Consider the following 15481-nt stretch of genomic DNA (forward strand, 5'->3'; position numbering starts at 1 on the left):
CTTTTCCCATGCTATGGAGTGCTGTAACCCACACATGCTATAAACAAGCTTCATGCTCAGTGGCAAAGGACACATTCTGTCTGGCTTTGGACCATGAACAGGGATGATCAAGAAGATAAGCAGGAGCTCTGTTGTTCAGAAGCAGCCATTAGCTGGATAGAATGACAATAATCTTTGCCTCAAGCAGAACTCTAGGTCTATGGGAGGAGGGTAAACAGCTCCAAGACTACTTCTTGTATGCATTAACCAAGATGACCCTCTCTATCCTATGTGGAAGAATCAAGAAAATCCCACCTCAAGTTTCTATTCCTTTGTGTTGGCTGGTGTAGAATATTGGAGTGCTGAGCCTCTAAAGAACTTGATTTGCTACAGCTGACTACCGGGTACTAAATGCCTTTTCCAAAACTGGACAATCCAGTACAAACCTAGAAAGGATCCCAATGCTCTCACTCTGTCTGAGGCTTTTTCTAAAGGTACTGATTTGGCAGCTTTTAAATGAAGAGGAGCATATTCCACTGGATTGCTATGACTCTGGTTGTCAGTACAAAATCTCTCTTAACCGTATCTTGTTTCCACGGTAACGTTTAATTTTGAATGTTAAACCATAACTGAGAAGGAGCCTATGATTTCTACAAGAGCATGTGTTGCTGTTTATAGTCAGAATGTTTAGAAAATGTGCGCGTGCTTTCCTAGGCACATTTGGGTGCATAATTTGAAAACTCAGCATCCTTTGGCTACACTGATCTGCTCTTTCAGCAGAAAGAGTTTTTACCAAGCAAATCCCTGTGAATATTCACAACATGATATTTGTACAAATGCAGTTTTATTTTGTTTTAACAGAACAAAGGAACAAAGTTGAAAATATTAGAATATACAACACATTTTGGTTTATAAACAAAGTTCTCTAGTGGTAAAACATTTCTAACCAACATTCAAGGTCATTTTCAAATTTTTGCTTCATTGTAGGTCTGAGGACCAATAAGTGTTCAAGAAAGCACAGATTGCATAAGGTGTACAGTATCTCAGCTCCTACAAAATAGTTCCTCTAAGAACACAGATAGCAAACGTTCTGAAGAAATATCAAAGGCAAACATTAATCAACTCTTCCCCACACATTTCTTAAAACAAAGAGTGATCTTTGGCATAAACCATTATGTATTTAAAGGCATTAGTAATATTGCATTAATATCAATCAAGCAACTAAACAGTGATGCTAAAACTCTCACAGAGATGCCTGAATTATAGGGGATTTAAAACAAAATACAGGAAGACTAGTCAGAAGACCCTCAAGGGTGTCTCTTCCCTGTTCAGTGTTGTTTACTGTTAAATACAAATGACTACATTACAATAGGGTTAAGAGTCTGATATAAACCAACCAAAGCAAGATACTGGGGTTAAGGCTCTGACTCACTCCACCCTTCTGTTGAAGGTAGTTACTGAAGAAATCCAAGAAAGGATCCTAAGTACTGTGTGTTCTGTAATACCCAGACAAAAGAAGTGAAATAAGGATGAACAAGTGCTTTCTCTTGCTAAGGTCATTGAGGCAGCTTATAATGTAGTTCAAATATCTGAATTTCCCTTTTAGAAAATAGTACAAAGGAGAGAGAAAAAATTGGTAAGGGTACAGTAAATGTAGCAGACAGACATAAAAGGTGTCTGTTCCTATACCACTTCCTCTCCTTTGGGCTGTTGACTGTATCTAGAATCAATGTTCATCAGCAAGGGCACTTGCTTACTGGTGGATTGGGCATGAGGCATTTGTCATTCTTTTCCAAATGGAAACTAAGGTGCCATTATGCTGTCAATGCTGGTATGCATAATAAACTTGCAAGTATTCTTTGCAAATACATAATGGCCCTTTCTGACTAACAAGTGTTAGTAACTTGTTTTTCCTTTTTTAAATGCCAAAAGAATACAATTATAGAGCAGCTATCATGATCGTGTTAAAAAAGAAGTCATGTAGCATTATGGTACATAAAAATAGCTATTTCTTAATATAAGGGAATAAAGACAATTTGATTCTATTAGTTACTAGCAGGACTGAGGATATAGGATTGCAGTCTATAAAATAAATTGTATGACCCAGTTTTGAAAAAAAAAAACCTCTCAAGAGATTTATATGCCAACAGACTACAAGAGACTCGCCCTCCCTTTGCTCAGCCTGGAAAATGCCAGTATGGTACTAGTCCATCATGGAGTTCAGGGCAGGGAGCAAAGCATTATGGAAACTTTGCATTATCTTTCCACCTGCCCTCTCTGCCTTGGATGACTAGAATACTCAGATTTCAATGGGGAGGAGCTAGCATACATTTATTTTCTATTCAAGCACTTTGCCCATACAAAGTTGCTTTGAATACAACTGACTGACAGATTCATCTAGCTCAGTGGACTCCACATTTTCAGCTCAATACTCTACCAAAGGGGATGGCAAGAAGAGCTCCTTCATTTTTAAGGCCTCTGAAACTGGAAAGGTTAAGCTATCACCCAAGTGCTACAAATCTCCATTGCCAATCCTTTCAGTATAACACAGTTCAGATTCCAGATTGCCTGCTAGTGGCAATGGGAAGTATATGAATACAGCTGGCCTTGGGTAGTGTAGCTAGGCAAAAAAGTAGCAGCATAAGAGATTATTTTAGCAATGGGATTCCTTCCCCTCCACCAGCAAAAAAAGGGATCATTCACATGAAAACTAACTTGATTACACACCTCTTAACGCTTTTGCATTATGCAAGAACAGCCAGCTAAAAACTTACTGCAAAGCTAATTTGTTTATGTCATTGCCAATTTTTCCACATCCCCTCTCCCCAAAACAGCTAAGTAACACTTTTAGTGTTCCGGACTTCCAGGGAAAGTGAGGTCCCCGTTTCATACCACCCCATGGAAACTACTGCAATACACAGTGCATAAATGAAGTGTGTTTCTGGTATTATAGAAGCCATGAAGAGATATCTTCAAAAGCAAGTAAAATAAGAAGCTATCACCATTTTGGAAGCAATTGTGAGATGTTGGATACCAAATGCTTTCCAAAGACTTAAAATGCATATTCCTCTTTTTTGCCCTCAAAATGGGACACTGGCACAAGCTAATTTTAAGCTCATGTTTACAACACTGTTTGCTGGTAAAAATTCTCTGCTGCTTCAAAAAAAAAAAAAAAAAAAAAAGGGCATTTATGTTACAGGATACAATACTATGTGATGGCAGTTTACTGATACCAGGGAGTCTTTCTAACCCAGCGAAGGGTGAATCCAGCATCTGTTCTAATCTTAATAGATGCTGCTTCTGCTTCTCTCACGGTCTCCTTTACAGATTGCATAAGGTTCTGGGCATTATGAACCAACATTTCAGTAGCCTGTAGAGAAAGGGAAGAAGTTATTCTTTCAGTTTCTTAAAGCGTGGATAGTAGAACAGTATTCACATTCAGGCAAGCAACTCCTTATTCAGTAGCATGAAATTTACACTCAGGCTATGAACTCTCAGTAGGAACACTATGCTAGGTCATTCTGGCCTATGAAAGTTTCACAATACCATGTCAAATGTAAAACATCTGTTCCCAGCTGTGCAAGTCCAATCACTCTAAGCATCAAATAAGTCTCTGGCACTTTCCAATTCTTCACAGTCTGCTACTGAAAAATCTAAGAAAAGCTAATGAATGAGAAAAAGCTGATCGATTTGTAGCTCCTGAAAATGTTTTTAGAAAGCCTGCAAATATTCTATAACCGAAATAACAGTTCACAGGATGAAGGTGCTGATTATTAAAAGAGGCGCTCTAACAGTATTTCCAATGATTGGCCAATTAGTTTTTTTTAACTGGTACTACTTAGCCACCAGAGGGCACCAGTGAATACTCTCTCAGACTGGTGGTTCTAAACTTCTTTAGATTCAAGGCAACCGTCAGCTCTTAGCTTTCAATCTTAACTACAGAAAAATAAGAGCACAATTCTTCTGCTGCAGAGAACTCAAGATGACCACAACAGGTCGGAATGGGTTTGACACAACGGATTCCTATACAAAATCTCTGGGTTTATCCTCTAAGTCAAGGGTGTCCAATTGGGTGGTCCACCCAGCCACTGCTGCTCCCATTGCTCCAATTAAAGTAGCTGGGGTCTCTGGGGCAGACAGAACAGTGGGAGGCCCTGGTGAGCTTGCCATTTGTGTGGTAACAGCATCAGGGGGGTGGGACACTGTTTCCATGCAGTGGGGGAAAAATTGCCACATCATGGTGGTAGAAGGAGGGAGAGGTAATTGCCAGCATGGAAGTACGCAGGGGGCTCATGCTTATTGCACAGCATGAGTGTGCATCCTGGGGCCCATGACATGTGTAACATGTAGCCCCTGGCCACACTGCCATTGGAAAGCCTTGTTGCAAATCATATAGAGGTGTCTGCACACCTAACAGTGATATACTGCACAACCTGCTACACCCTTAAAAGGATCTCATGGCACCCCAAGACTGAGAATCACTGTCAGCATCTCTGCTTACTAACAGATCTGATTATCTAACAAAACTGATTATATACAGAACACATACCCAATCCCCTTCATAGGGTCTACATTACAATCAATTTTCACTGCTCTTACCTGTTCTGACTCTTCATCACTGATGTTAGTTCTTCCCAGCATGGTAGCTTTGACAGTAGAGAGGATTTTGAGTTGTGTGCTGATGGTTGGGATTCGCTCACAGACCTAAGGGGTAGGGAATACAATGCATCACCTCAGTTTAACTTTAACCATTGGATATCCCAACGTTGCTGACTACCTCCACCCCTCCAAGCTGCTGGTTTTCTACCAATGGATAGAAGCAGACATGCAACCTCTGAGGCTACAGGCCTAATCCCACTAAGGACTTAATTTCTAATGATTGTTTGGCTCGTGACAAGCCTAGGCAATTGTTCAAACAATGGGAACACGGAGTGATGTTTCTCATTTGCTCCAAACAGTCCCTCTAGGGTTTGTTCCATCAAGAATGGAGGGTGTGGTTTTTTACTCTAACAGCTCTAGCTGTGGCCTACTGTCAGATTAAGAAAAAGCTCTAGCATGTTTTATAGTATTGCTCATATACTGTGACATGACTAGGACACCTACATGGGCATTAAAAACAGTATAGACATGCCTCCACAGTATGGAATTTTCAAAGTCTCTCTTGGACACTGACACCCTTCTCGTTTTTGTAAATAAGGCCAGATCTTGCAAAAAAAGGGCTCACTGCACTGGAGTTGAGGAAAGTGAAACTTTCCAAGCTTTAGCCTTAAAACTGACCCAACCTGGGAGTGGGAGCTAAGGAGACAGAGCAAACTTTGAACCTGTGGGATGAAAAGAGCAGGATGGAAGAAGGCAAGAGCTTCATGCATATTTCAAAGTTAGATTGGATTACCTGCAAGAGGTTGGTTCTAATACGTTTGTCAGTGCACTGCTTTGCCACCTCCTTGGCCAACCGAGTTACTTCATCTGATGCTTTTGCAATATCCTTCGCACACTGAATAAGGGCACGCTTTGTCCCACTGCCACCTCTCACGAGGCGGGACATCTCTGCCATTAGCAGAGCCATTCTTTTGGCAGCAGCAATGATGTCATTACCCTGCAGAGAACAAACATGATGGTGTTATACAACTGCAGTGTTAATCCAAAAATTGCAGAAAAGTAAACCACACCTGAGCTGTCCTCTACATTTACTTCTCTCAAGTGAAGGAAGAACAATTAATGTTTACCCAAAAGAAGAAGAAGAAAAGAAAAGGCTTCAGGAAGAGCACTGAAGATATGTTCAAATTATTTGTACAATACTTTCTTTGACACTTAGTGAAACAACTGAACAATGGGAAAAGGAGCAGTGACTTGTTAGTTTGTTCACTGAGTAGAAGTGACTATTCTGCTGTCAAGATTTTAAGATGAAGTGTGTTAAGTGTTAGACATTCCTAATTTCCTCTATAAAAGCAGCATTATTAAAAATAGTGCCAAGAAAAGAACATATGTTAAACCAAACAGCACCAATTAACTGAAGCTTAATAATAAACACTGAACACTTTAATATAAAAATGTTAAATGATATCAGAAACTGAGTCACGAATGTATCAGCTGCACTGCCCTACTGCACTACTGATTCTATAGTATCTATATAAGACAGCAGGAAAAGGATTTACAATGTATGCAAGATTTGTCACTTAAGTTCACATTCTCAAGTAGAAGCAATCTTTAAATAATTTTTCTTTTAAATTGCTCTTTGCCAGTTTCATCATAAAAAGCTAAATGTATCTGAATTCTAAGCCAAAAAAGCTCCAATAGATTAGCTTTTAATGCTTAAAGAACTTTCCTAAAGACATTCTCTTAAAAGTGAGCATTTTTTTTAAGGGGAAGGGTTTCTTGTTTGCTTTTAAATTAGGAACTTAGAGTGAAATACTTTTGAAAATTATTTGTAATGGGTAAAAGTAACATGTAAAGCAGAATGCATTTCATCATCTATTCCAAAGATGAAGCCTGGAGTAAGAATTCAGACCAAGTCAATCAGTTGTTAGTATAGTCAGATTCATGTATCTATAAAATGTTAGCAATAAGTGAAATACTAAGTGCTATGAATTATTCATGTGTGGTTAAGTGAATGAAGTATTAGCAGTGAGCTGAGGAATAAGAATGCAATTCTCTACATACAATTCTTTCTTCAGCACAAAGCAGATCATCCTGAGATCAAGAAAGTCTGTAGCAAAAAGTACACACTGGGCACATCGACATGTTCATTAATACATTGTAATTATAGCACATGTTCAGTACCTGTAATGACAGATACTAACAATGCACCAGGATCTATGCTACTGTGCATTACTGCAAACTAGTGGTTAAAGTGCAGTAGACTAAGTCTGCGCATTAGCACAGGTTTTGCCCACTGAGCTAACACACAGTAGAATTAGTCTACTGTGCTCAAAGTGTCCCGTGTAGAAGCGCCCACTGAAAATCTGATTGAGCCAATATCTTCCCTCCTCATTGTGAATGTACCTCCAGAGTTTGGTGCTATTAAATTTAAGGACATCCAAAACATGACACTGAAGGTTACAAGGTTGTTGGGCAATATAAAAAGATAGGTTACTTGTTACCATGAACAGCTTCCTAATCCAATGGCTGGCCCAGTTCTAACAAAACAGAGAGAATTGACCTAATACACTTTTTTCTATTCAGTCATGTAGAAGAATAAAGCTGTTGGAAACATTTAATAATTACACTTATGAAGCCCTCTAACAAGTTACTCAGCACTAGAATCTGAAAGGACAAGAGTGGAAATATTTTGTTTTAAAGCTCTTTCCATGGAAAAGAAAAGAAAAGATCACATATACATACCTAGCCTCAGTTACTGGACCCCAACAAGCTTACATCTTGTAGCATGCCAGTTCCAAAAAGAAAAAAGTGACCAGCCCTGCAAACACTTATCTGTGTTTTAATGCAATGACAGAGTATGTGTCAATGTCTGAACCGCAGCTTAGACTTCCACTGGTACCATATAAACATAGTCTGAATTCAGCAACTAATGCATTCAGTGCAGCTTCTTTAAAGAGTTCTCTCATCAAGGCCAGCATTTGCATTACAGCCAAGTGCATGTCAGCAGGCAGTCCTTGATAATGCTGCCATAACAAAGCCATTCCTTGTCCATATATATTTTAGTTGAAGCCACTGATAGAGGCAAAGCGAAATAGACACGTTAAATGACTTCTTGAATGATGTATATTCAGTTATAATCTGAAGTCATTGAGAAACCAAATCATGGCTTCACAGGTGGTCAGAAAAAAACAATGTAAAAGGTTTTTTACACTGCCATTCACAGAAAGATAGGCAGAGGCAAAGGGAAAGGAAGCCTTTTTGTATTAAGTGACCCAAATCAAGCTTTAATCTAGCATTGACAAACAGACCTAACAAACTTGTGAAGCCACTCTCAATCCTTAAAATGAAGTGCAGACAAACTTATTCACTCAGACTCATGGGACCCAGCAAGGAGCAAGAGTGATGCAAATGTGTCAACGTTCCACATGGCTTGGATGCACACAGACCAGTTGCCCGTGGGAAACTGAGTACCTTACTAGACCACTTGGTTGCTTCCCGATGTAGAGACTGAGCAGCGGCCAGAATGGGCTGGTTAACGGGCTGATTGCTTGGTATTAACAGCAGCTCAGGCTCGTAATCATCTTCAATGTCAGAAGGGAGGGTGAATTCAGCATCATCTGCATCATCCTCCTCATCTATATCTACACCAGCCTCAGTGGCTTCATTAACCCCAGTCACATCAGGCTTTGCAGGTGGTAGGGAGGGTGGAGAAACAGGGACAGTTAGTATGAGAAGCAGAATTTGGTAAAAGAGCATGAACTGAGCTGGTTTAGTAACCAAACATCCTCTTAGGAAATGACAGGACGACTGAAAGTGAGGAGGAATGGCATGAATCCAAGGATCAACAGAAAGGGAACAAACGTTTTACCTGTGAATCAACATTACTAAAAAAGTAAAAAGAGAAAAGTTACAATGGCTTGAAAGGTGTGAGCACACACTCTTATCCATTTACTAGGTTTACACAAAAACTGAAATTTCAGAACACTTTCCGGATATGAAAATGGTAGCATAAATGGGTTTTAAAAACAACCTATGACACAAAAAGAAGCATGCACTGGAAACAAGGAGCTGGGACTGATGGAGATGGAAGGCTTTGTTGCTCATGTAAATACTGGTTCACATAAGGATGACCAAAAGAGATAAGAATAGGGTCAGATAATACCAATTCCAGAAGCTGTTCTGTTAATTAAGAGCAAATAAATTGCAAGAATGAAAATGGAAGTGTCTCAGGATTTGCAGAAAACCAACAAAAAGAGTTATGACAAGGAAAGGTGAGACTTGTGGTAAATTAAGTTAGGAGGGTTGTAATTATTAACAGACCAAAAAAGTAATGAATAAAACAACACAGTTAATAAAATCTTTTTAAAATTAGAAAAAAGGACCATATTTTTTTGCCACAATGTTTCATTCATTGCTTCCTTTTTCTTTAAATAAGGATTCAAGCCAAATGAAGTCTAGATCACATGATACAGGGATGAAATAATATCAGCACAGCATAGTGTTGTTTGCTTGAAAAGTAAGCATAGCCAAAATGTCCAAGACCATTTTATTATACAAACTTACTAATCACATTTCTTGGGCTGTAAGCAAAGACTGGAACAAATCAAAGAGTGCTCATCAAGGAGGTATGTATTTTTTGCTATGCCGTAGAACCATCCCTTTTAGGAAAAAAATTCACCAGGGAAAAAAAAAAAAAACTTTGAAAGGGACAAACTACATCTAGTACATGGCTAATTCAAAGTAAGAAAATAAACAAACAGAAGTCTTAATCTGATGAAGGATATCTTTCATGCATCACACAATACAAACCCTTCTGAAATTCGGCTTCCTACTTCTTTCTGCTGAAGCCTAATTGAGTTAAAACCCTAATGCCCCATCAGGAAGTGGTTAGAAGTGCCGTGTTGGCCTAATGGGGACAAAAGGACATTCTAAAAAAAAAAAAAAAAAAATGAGATGTTGCCTAACTTCAGAATCTTACAAAGATGAGTATCAGAACTCCAGGTAAAAAAAAATAGCTCAGACACCCCTCTATATACAGATATAAGCATGTAAACTCAGACACTTCAAAAAATAAGGTGAAAGATTGGCTTGTTACACCAAGGGCTTGCCACCCTTTGGCAAACTTAACAGATTTGAGGATAGTTGGATCTTTTTTCATAATCTCTCAAGTTGCATACTTGATCCTCAGTGGCTGCCTTGCTTGACCCCTGTGGGAAGGTGACCCTTGTGGCTGCAAAGCCCTTATTTTTTAATAGCTTCCTTGAAAGCACTACTGAACCCAAAACAAGAAAAAATCCAAAAATAGTACTTTGGACGTGTACTGGGGTCGAGAGATCATTGCCATTTCCTGCAGCTGTAATCACAGCTGGGAGACCTTCCTTTTTTTCCTTTTTGTTTTGGTTTGAGTGACTTTTTGAAGTTACCTAAACACTGTTGTATACCAAGAACACCAAGTTTGACTCATGTTAATTACAGGACAAGTTGCAAGTTTAGTGAATTTTGAAGCTCTGGTGTTGTGCTCTGGAAGGTAAACATTTTAGGTGTTTTACTTGATGTCTAAGTTACATATGCCAAGCAAACTTTTTTAGTACATACCATGTTTTATCAGCTTTAGACTCCAGAGCACTAAGCACTTGGTTTTTTGTTTTCAAAAGAAAGAGGATGTTGCAAACCACTAACCTTCAAAACTACCGTTCATAATGATTGCCAAGTTAAAAGAGGATGGATTTTCAGATAAAACATGCACAGACTTTATTCACTGAAGCAAGTAGAAACTCAATCAGTCCTTTCACTCAAAGAGCTGTCCTACTTTAAAAAGTGTTTCCAAAATAGGTCTGGAAGGTTCAATGTTTGTTACAAGTGTATTTTTTCATTTTGCTGGCAAAGTAGGTTTTCCTAAATCAGTGTTGAAAACTTGTCAGGGCCTGGCCTGCCAGTTACATCTGTGGCCTACTGAAGAATAAATAGTGGAAGTTTAATTCCCCCGCCCCTAAATATAGCAAACAAAGTGCCTCAGCAAACTGTGCCTTCCCCAGAAACGTTTAACTGCTACAAAATGCCCTAAAGTGGTTTTGTGCTGATCCATTTCCTGGAGACAGATGGCTTATGCCAAGAGTTAAACCGATGAGATACCTGCAAGTCATCCCAACTAAAGGCCTGATTGATTTCTATAATTTGCACACAAACTACCTGAAATTGATTTAATATAGTCCCCGTTTTCCCCAGCACAGAACAACTAAAATGTTGATAGTTCTATGTTAACCAGGACTGAAGGACCACAAATACAAGAGCAAGCCTGAATGCAAGTGCAGGTTTACATACAGTGTGGTGCATCACAGCAGCCCTAGACATATAGGAATGACCTCGAGGCAGCTGTTCTACTGCATGTTTCAGAGATGAAGAGATTCTCATTGCTCCTGTTGATATGATTTAACAGTAAAACAGTGGAAGGGGCTAATTAGGAATCAAAATCCCAATTTAGTTCAGAGTCCATGTCCCCTCACTTCTGAAGCAGCTCTCCTGCATTCTTAGTACAGCAAGCTGCAGATTCTGTAGCAGCTATGTTTTCATATAACACACACAACTATCATTGCAATAGACCCTTTATTTAATTATATATCTATTTATTTTCTTTAGCCCCAACACATACCCTTTCAGTGTCTTCTAGAATTTAGTAGTGACAATGTAGTACCCTATAATAAAAGCAGTCAGTATAAAATGGAAGGTTTTTGCAACTGGGTGAGGAAAACAGAAGGAGCTTCTGGAACTGACAAGTTATAGAAGGCACTTTTGCTTTGTGGACAGGCACATTAACTTTGGATATTAAAATGCTCAACAGCAAACTAGTTAATAATACTTCTGTTGAAATACACATCATTAGTCTTCAAAAAATCAACACCCAACAAGAACTATAAGTACTGTTTCTTACCACCATTGTTTAGGGATTTGCACACATACTGCTTTGAGGCCTTGTATGGAAACTGCATCACATCGATAAAGGCCAGAAAAATGGAAGTCTAATCTGCAGTACAGTTCTGTGGCAAATATCCATCTGTAGAGTTGTGGCATATGTAGACTCTCAACCAACCTCCATGCTCAGGATGTGAAAAAAACATGTCAACAGCTGGCTTTGGACATTTAGCCCAACCACTGGCCAGGGACAATTATACAGACTCTTTCAGTCCAAGTTCTTTAATTAACTGGGGGTTCCAGAGAAACACCCTTCCTACATTAGTTGGCTAGAGGTAGCAAACAGTAGAAACAAGCTTGCATATATGCTTCACTTCTTACCTTGCTGGACCATTTTCGGGCTTCATCATGTAGCTGCCTAGCAGCCATCATCATGGGTTGATTAATCACTTCTCCAGCCTTCTGCTCTGGGAACTCTTCATCCTTCTCTTCTGGAGGAGGTGGTCTGGGTGGGGGAACTTCACCCTCAGGAAGGGGTGGTTTCGGAGGAGCAAGTTCATCAGTTAGCTAAGCATTAAACACAGGGGTATGTTCAGTACATTTGAAACTGTATGGTGTCATGTCAATGGACATGTGGAGAATTCATGCCTTCTCCCTGTTTTTATAAAGTTCAGCACTGCAAGGAGATTATTAATAGCATTTTATTCCATTACACACTGAATGCAGGACCACTAATTTTGTGGTGTAGCTAGTCAAATACAACTACTTCATTCAAAAGACAAACAGATTAGCCAAGTAAATTATTTCAGTTTGGTCAGAATCAATAACACTCTTACATTAAACATTAATACTTGTCCTGGAATTGTGGCAGCTGCTTAGTGGTAAGATAGATGTAGAGTAATAGCAAGGGACCCTACTCTGAAAGGTTGTTGCACAATGTATGTGACCAGAGACATACATAGATTCAAAGGATTCTTTTTGTGGGGCAGTGAAAGAGCAATGAGCAGAAAAGCCTGCATTATTTTCCCATAGGTCACCTTCTGGAATATTTATTTACACTAGATTAGGCTTTAAGTAACTCCTGTCAGAGGAGAGAAATAAGGGATTGAAAATGTGAAATAGTGGGTAAAACCAAACACTTTTTTTCTTAAGTGAAAACCAAGTGAGATCATGATATTTCTATTTGAATGGTCAAAAAAGAAAGTACAATTGCTGTGAAAGAACACATGTAGTAAATTACTTGAGTTCCTGTTGAAAGTTTGCTCTAATTTAACAAAGGAATTAACATGCAAGCTACATCCTTTTCAAGTTGCAGTTCCAAATGCACTTAAGGGTCTTGGTTATAGGCTATAAAGCTAACACTGGAGTAGAGTTAGAGACTGCCCCTCTCCAATCTGCTTCAAGAAAAATTGTGCTTTTGAGTCTGCTCCAAAGCCCAGCAAAATCCCAAGTGCTTCATTCTTAACCTAATTACATCAAGGTCTAAAACTAGTGCCACCAAAAGTTATTTTAAGTAAAAACTGAAGTCTAGCTACACAGCAGCATGACTGTACTTAATATGAGCCTAATAATTTTCATTGTCACTACACGTAATCAATACTTTGCCAGTGCAACTTGAATGTATCATTACTGATAAATTACAGGACACTTACATGAAGCTGCTCAAGGTCTGGTGGAGGAGGGGGGAAATCAGGTTCTTGAGGCTGGAAGGCTTCCCTGACTTTTGCTACAGCTCCCAGAATCCTATATCCAGAATCCAGAAAGCTCTTCTGCAAGCCTAAACAGATGATCCAATTATTAATTGAGTCCTCGTAACCCACCCTGCCAACTGATTGACAGACCACAACTTCAGTATTTTCATTTTGCGAAACACCTGGCTGTTCAGGTAACTTTAAAAATATGTTGCCTAAGGGCATTTAATAATTGCCAAAACTGTATCCAGAAGATTTTAATTTTTAGCATGTTCATTCTGGCTGAGTAGGAATCCACTTTGAGTACCTCCAGTTACAAAAAACAATACTTTGTCATCCTAAAGAAAATGCTATACATAGTCCTCAGCAGCCACTTATAAATAATCCACCATGACAAAGATCAAGAACAGCTATGAAGGAGCTTTTATCTAACAGATCAAGTATCAAATTAAGTGGCTGAACCTTGAATTCAATGAAAGTTTTTTCACTAAATTTAAGCAGCAGGTTCCAGTACTAAGTGGTACAAATCTTAAATCCACCACACAATGATGCAGGACCTGAAAGGATGCATGTTTTGAAATTATGATTGCTACATCTTTCTCCTAGCCTACACTAGTACTTCAAAAGTATTGAGTAGAAAAAATACTTGAGCTCTACTCTTTTTTTAATGCTTACCCGGATCAGAAATGTTCCCCGCTACAGCTTTAGCATCCATTACCATTGGCGATATAGTTTTGCTGAGGTCATCAGAGGCTGCCTTAACAGCTTCCCGGAATTTGGGATCCTCCGAATTTTCAACCTCCCGTTTTGCTACCAGTAAGATCCGATTGGCCCTCCGAGCAATGCTGGTGGCACCAGCTACGAGCATCTGAGGTTGGATATTAGCCATTGCAACTTTACATTTATCAAGGTCTTTCTTGATGGCTTCTTCTGATGCATCCAACAGAGACTTGGTATCAATTGCTTCATCCACCAACCCTAAGACAAAAATTAAACATGCTGATGTTTCCCTTTCATGTGTAGAAAAGCAAATGAATATTTAGGGCTCTAGAGATTGTAAATAGTTGGACGTATTCTCTCTCCTGGATGGTTAAGTTCCTTTACATACAGATTCTAGATGAAGGTGACTCCAAACCATGAAGTGTGGCAGAGAACATAACATTCAGTAATACAAAGATGGAGCATTTATCTTCTTTATTTATAATGACAAATGAGTTTTCTAGCCACTGCCATAGGTCACCCAGAAACAAGGAAAATGAAACATCTAGAACTGCTATTGTGTGAAACTGATTATGTGCACTTGCCACTCAGCCACCCAAATCATTCCCTGTTTATAGACAGTTTGTGTTGGACGTAATACTGCTGCATTTGTGTTTTTGCTGCTGCGTTGGTGTTTCACATTAACCAGTAAGACTATCATAGTTTACCTCCTGTTTCAGTTAATTCAGTGGTCCACTTTCTATCCTTGTTTTATCACTTATCACCACCACCATGGATTCTACTCATATGAAATGAAGAAACGTCTTGCATTTCCCAAGTTCTGGTATGAGATAGCCACAGCAATGAGATTGCCTATTCTAAAAGTCTCAGACTCAAGAAAGTCAGGCCATCATGTAAAAATCTGGAAGTAACTGAATATACAGCTGACAACATGGAAAAGAACTGAAATAAACAATTAAGTGTTGGGGGATTTTTGGTATTTTAAACCCAACACATTTGAAATATAAAAACAGTGGAAGGGATGCAAGCATCTTAAAAAAAAATTAATCAAGATAAACATGCATCATCAAGAAGTGTGAAGGACAATTCATACCAGGCTAGTTCAAAAACATTATTCAGTCAGGAAAAATACTAGCCCTGTCACTACTTGCTAGCTAGCCCTAATCTTTTATGACCTCAAGCTACATCAGTGAAAGAAAAATTATTTGACTGAAAACTCATTAGAAAAACTCAAGACCATGGTTTTATGACTCAATTGGACTTTAAAATGCTTTTTTATATTAAGGCATGAACAAAAGTGACCCTCCTTGATATTTTAGATTTACCAACCTGTGTCTGTCTCACTCAGGGCACTGACAGATGTGGTGGGAAAAGCAGTCCTCCCAAAAACAGTGCTTTACCAGAAGAGGAAACATTAGTTGGAGCAAGCTCCCCAGCATCTGTAAAGCCTAGGCACTTCAGCAGGGCTTTTTGGCGCTTTTATCTAAAATTGATTCAATCAACTATCAGACAAAGGCACGAAAAAGCCCAGCTAAAGTGTCCAATCTATAAAGACATTGGGTGAATTGGGGGGGGGGGGGGTT

General features: G+C 39.0%; 1 protein-coding gene across 2 annotated transcripts in view; it reads right to left on the reverse strand.

The window, feature by feature from the left end:
- Positions 1-804: 804 nt before the first annotated feature.
- The window catches only part of VCL (vinculin), a 128021-nt gene continuing 113344 nt past the window's right edge, over positions 805-15481 (reverse strand). Inside the window, exons 16-22 of one of the 2 annotated variants that reach the window (XM_019502386.1) lie at positions 13854-14156; positions 13140-13264; positions 11869-12054; positions 8050-8262; positions 5372-5575; positions 4579-4683; positions 805-3349 (exon numbers count right to left, since the gene is read on the reverse strand). In XM_019502386.1, the coding sequence (XP_019357931.1) occupies positions 3203-3349; positions 4579-4683; positions 5372-5575; positions 8050-8262; positions 11869-12054; positions 13140-13264; positions 13854-14156 (1283 nt within the window). In that variant the 3' untranslated portion in view covers positions 805-3202. The remainder of the gene's footprint in view (positions 3350-4578; positions 4684-5371; positions 5576-8049; positions 8263-11868; positions 12055-13139; positions 13265-13853; positions 14157-15481) is intronic. The other variant, XM_019502385.1, reaches the window with a different exon arrangement.

The sequence above is a fragment of the Gavialis gangeticus genome, unplaced genomic scaffold (genome assembly GCF_001723915.1).
Source record: "Gavialis gangeticus isolate Ggan-Ray unplaced genomic scaffold, GavGan_comp1, whole genome shotgun sequence".
NCBI classification, from domain to species: Eukaryota; Metazoa; Chordata; order Crocodylia; family Gavialidae; genus Gavialis; species Gavialis gangeticus.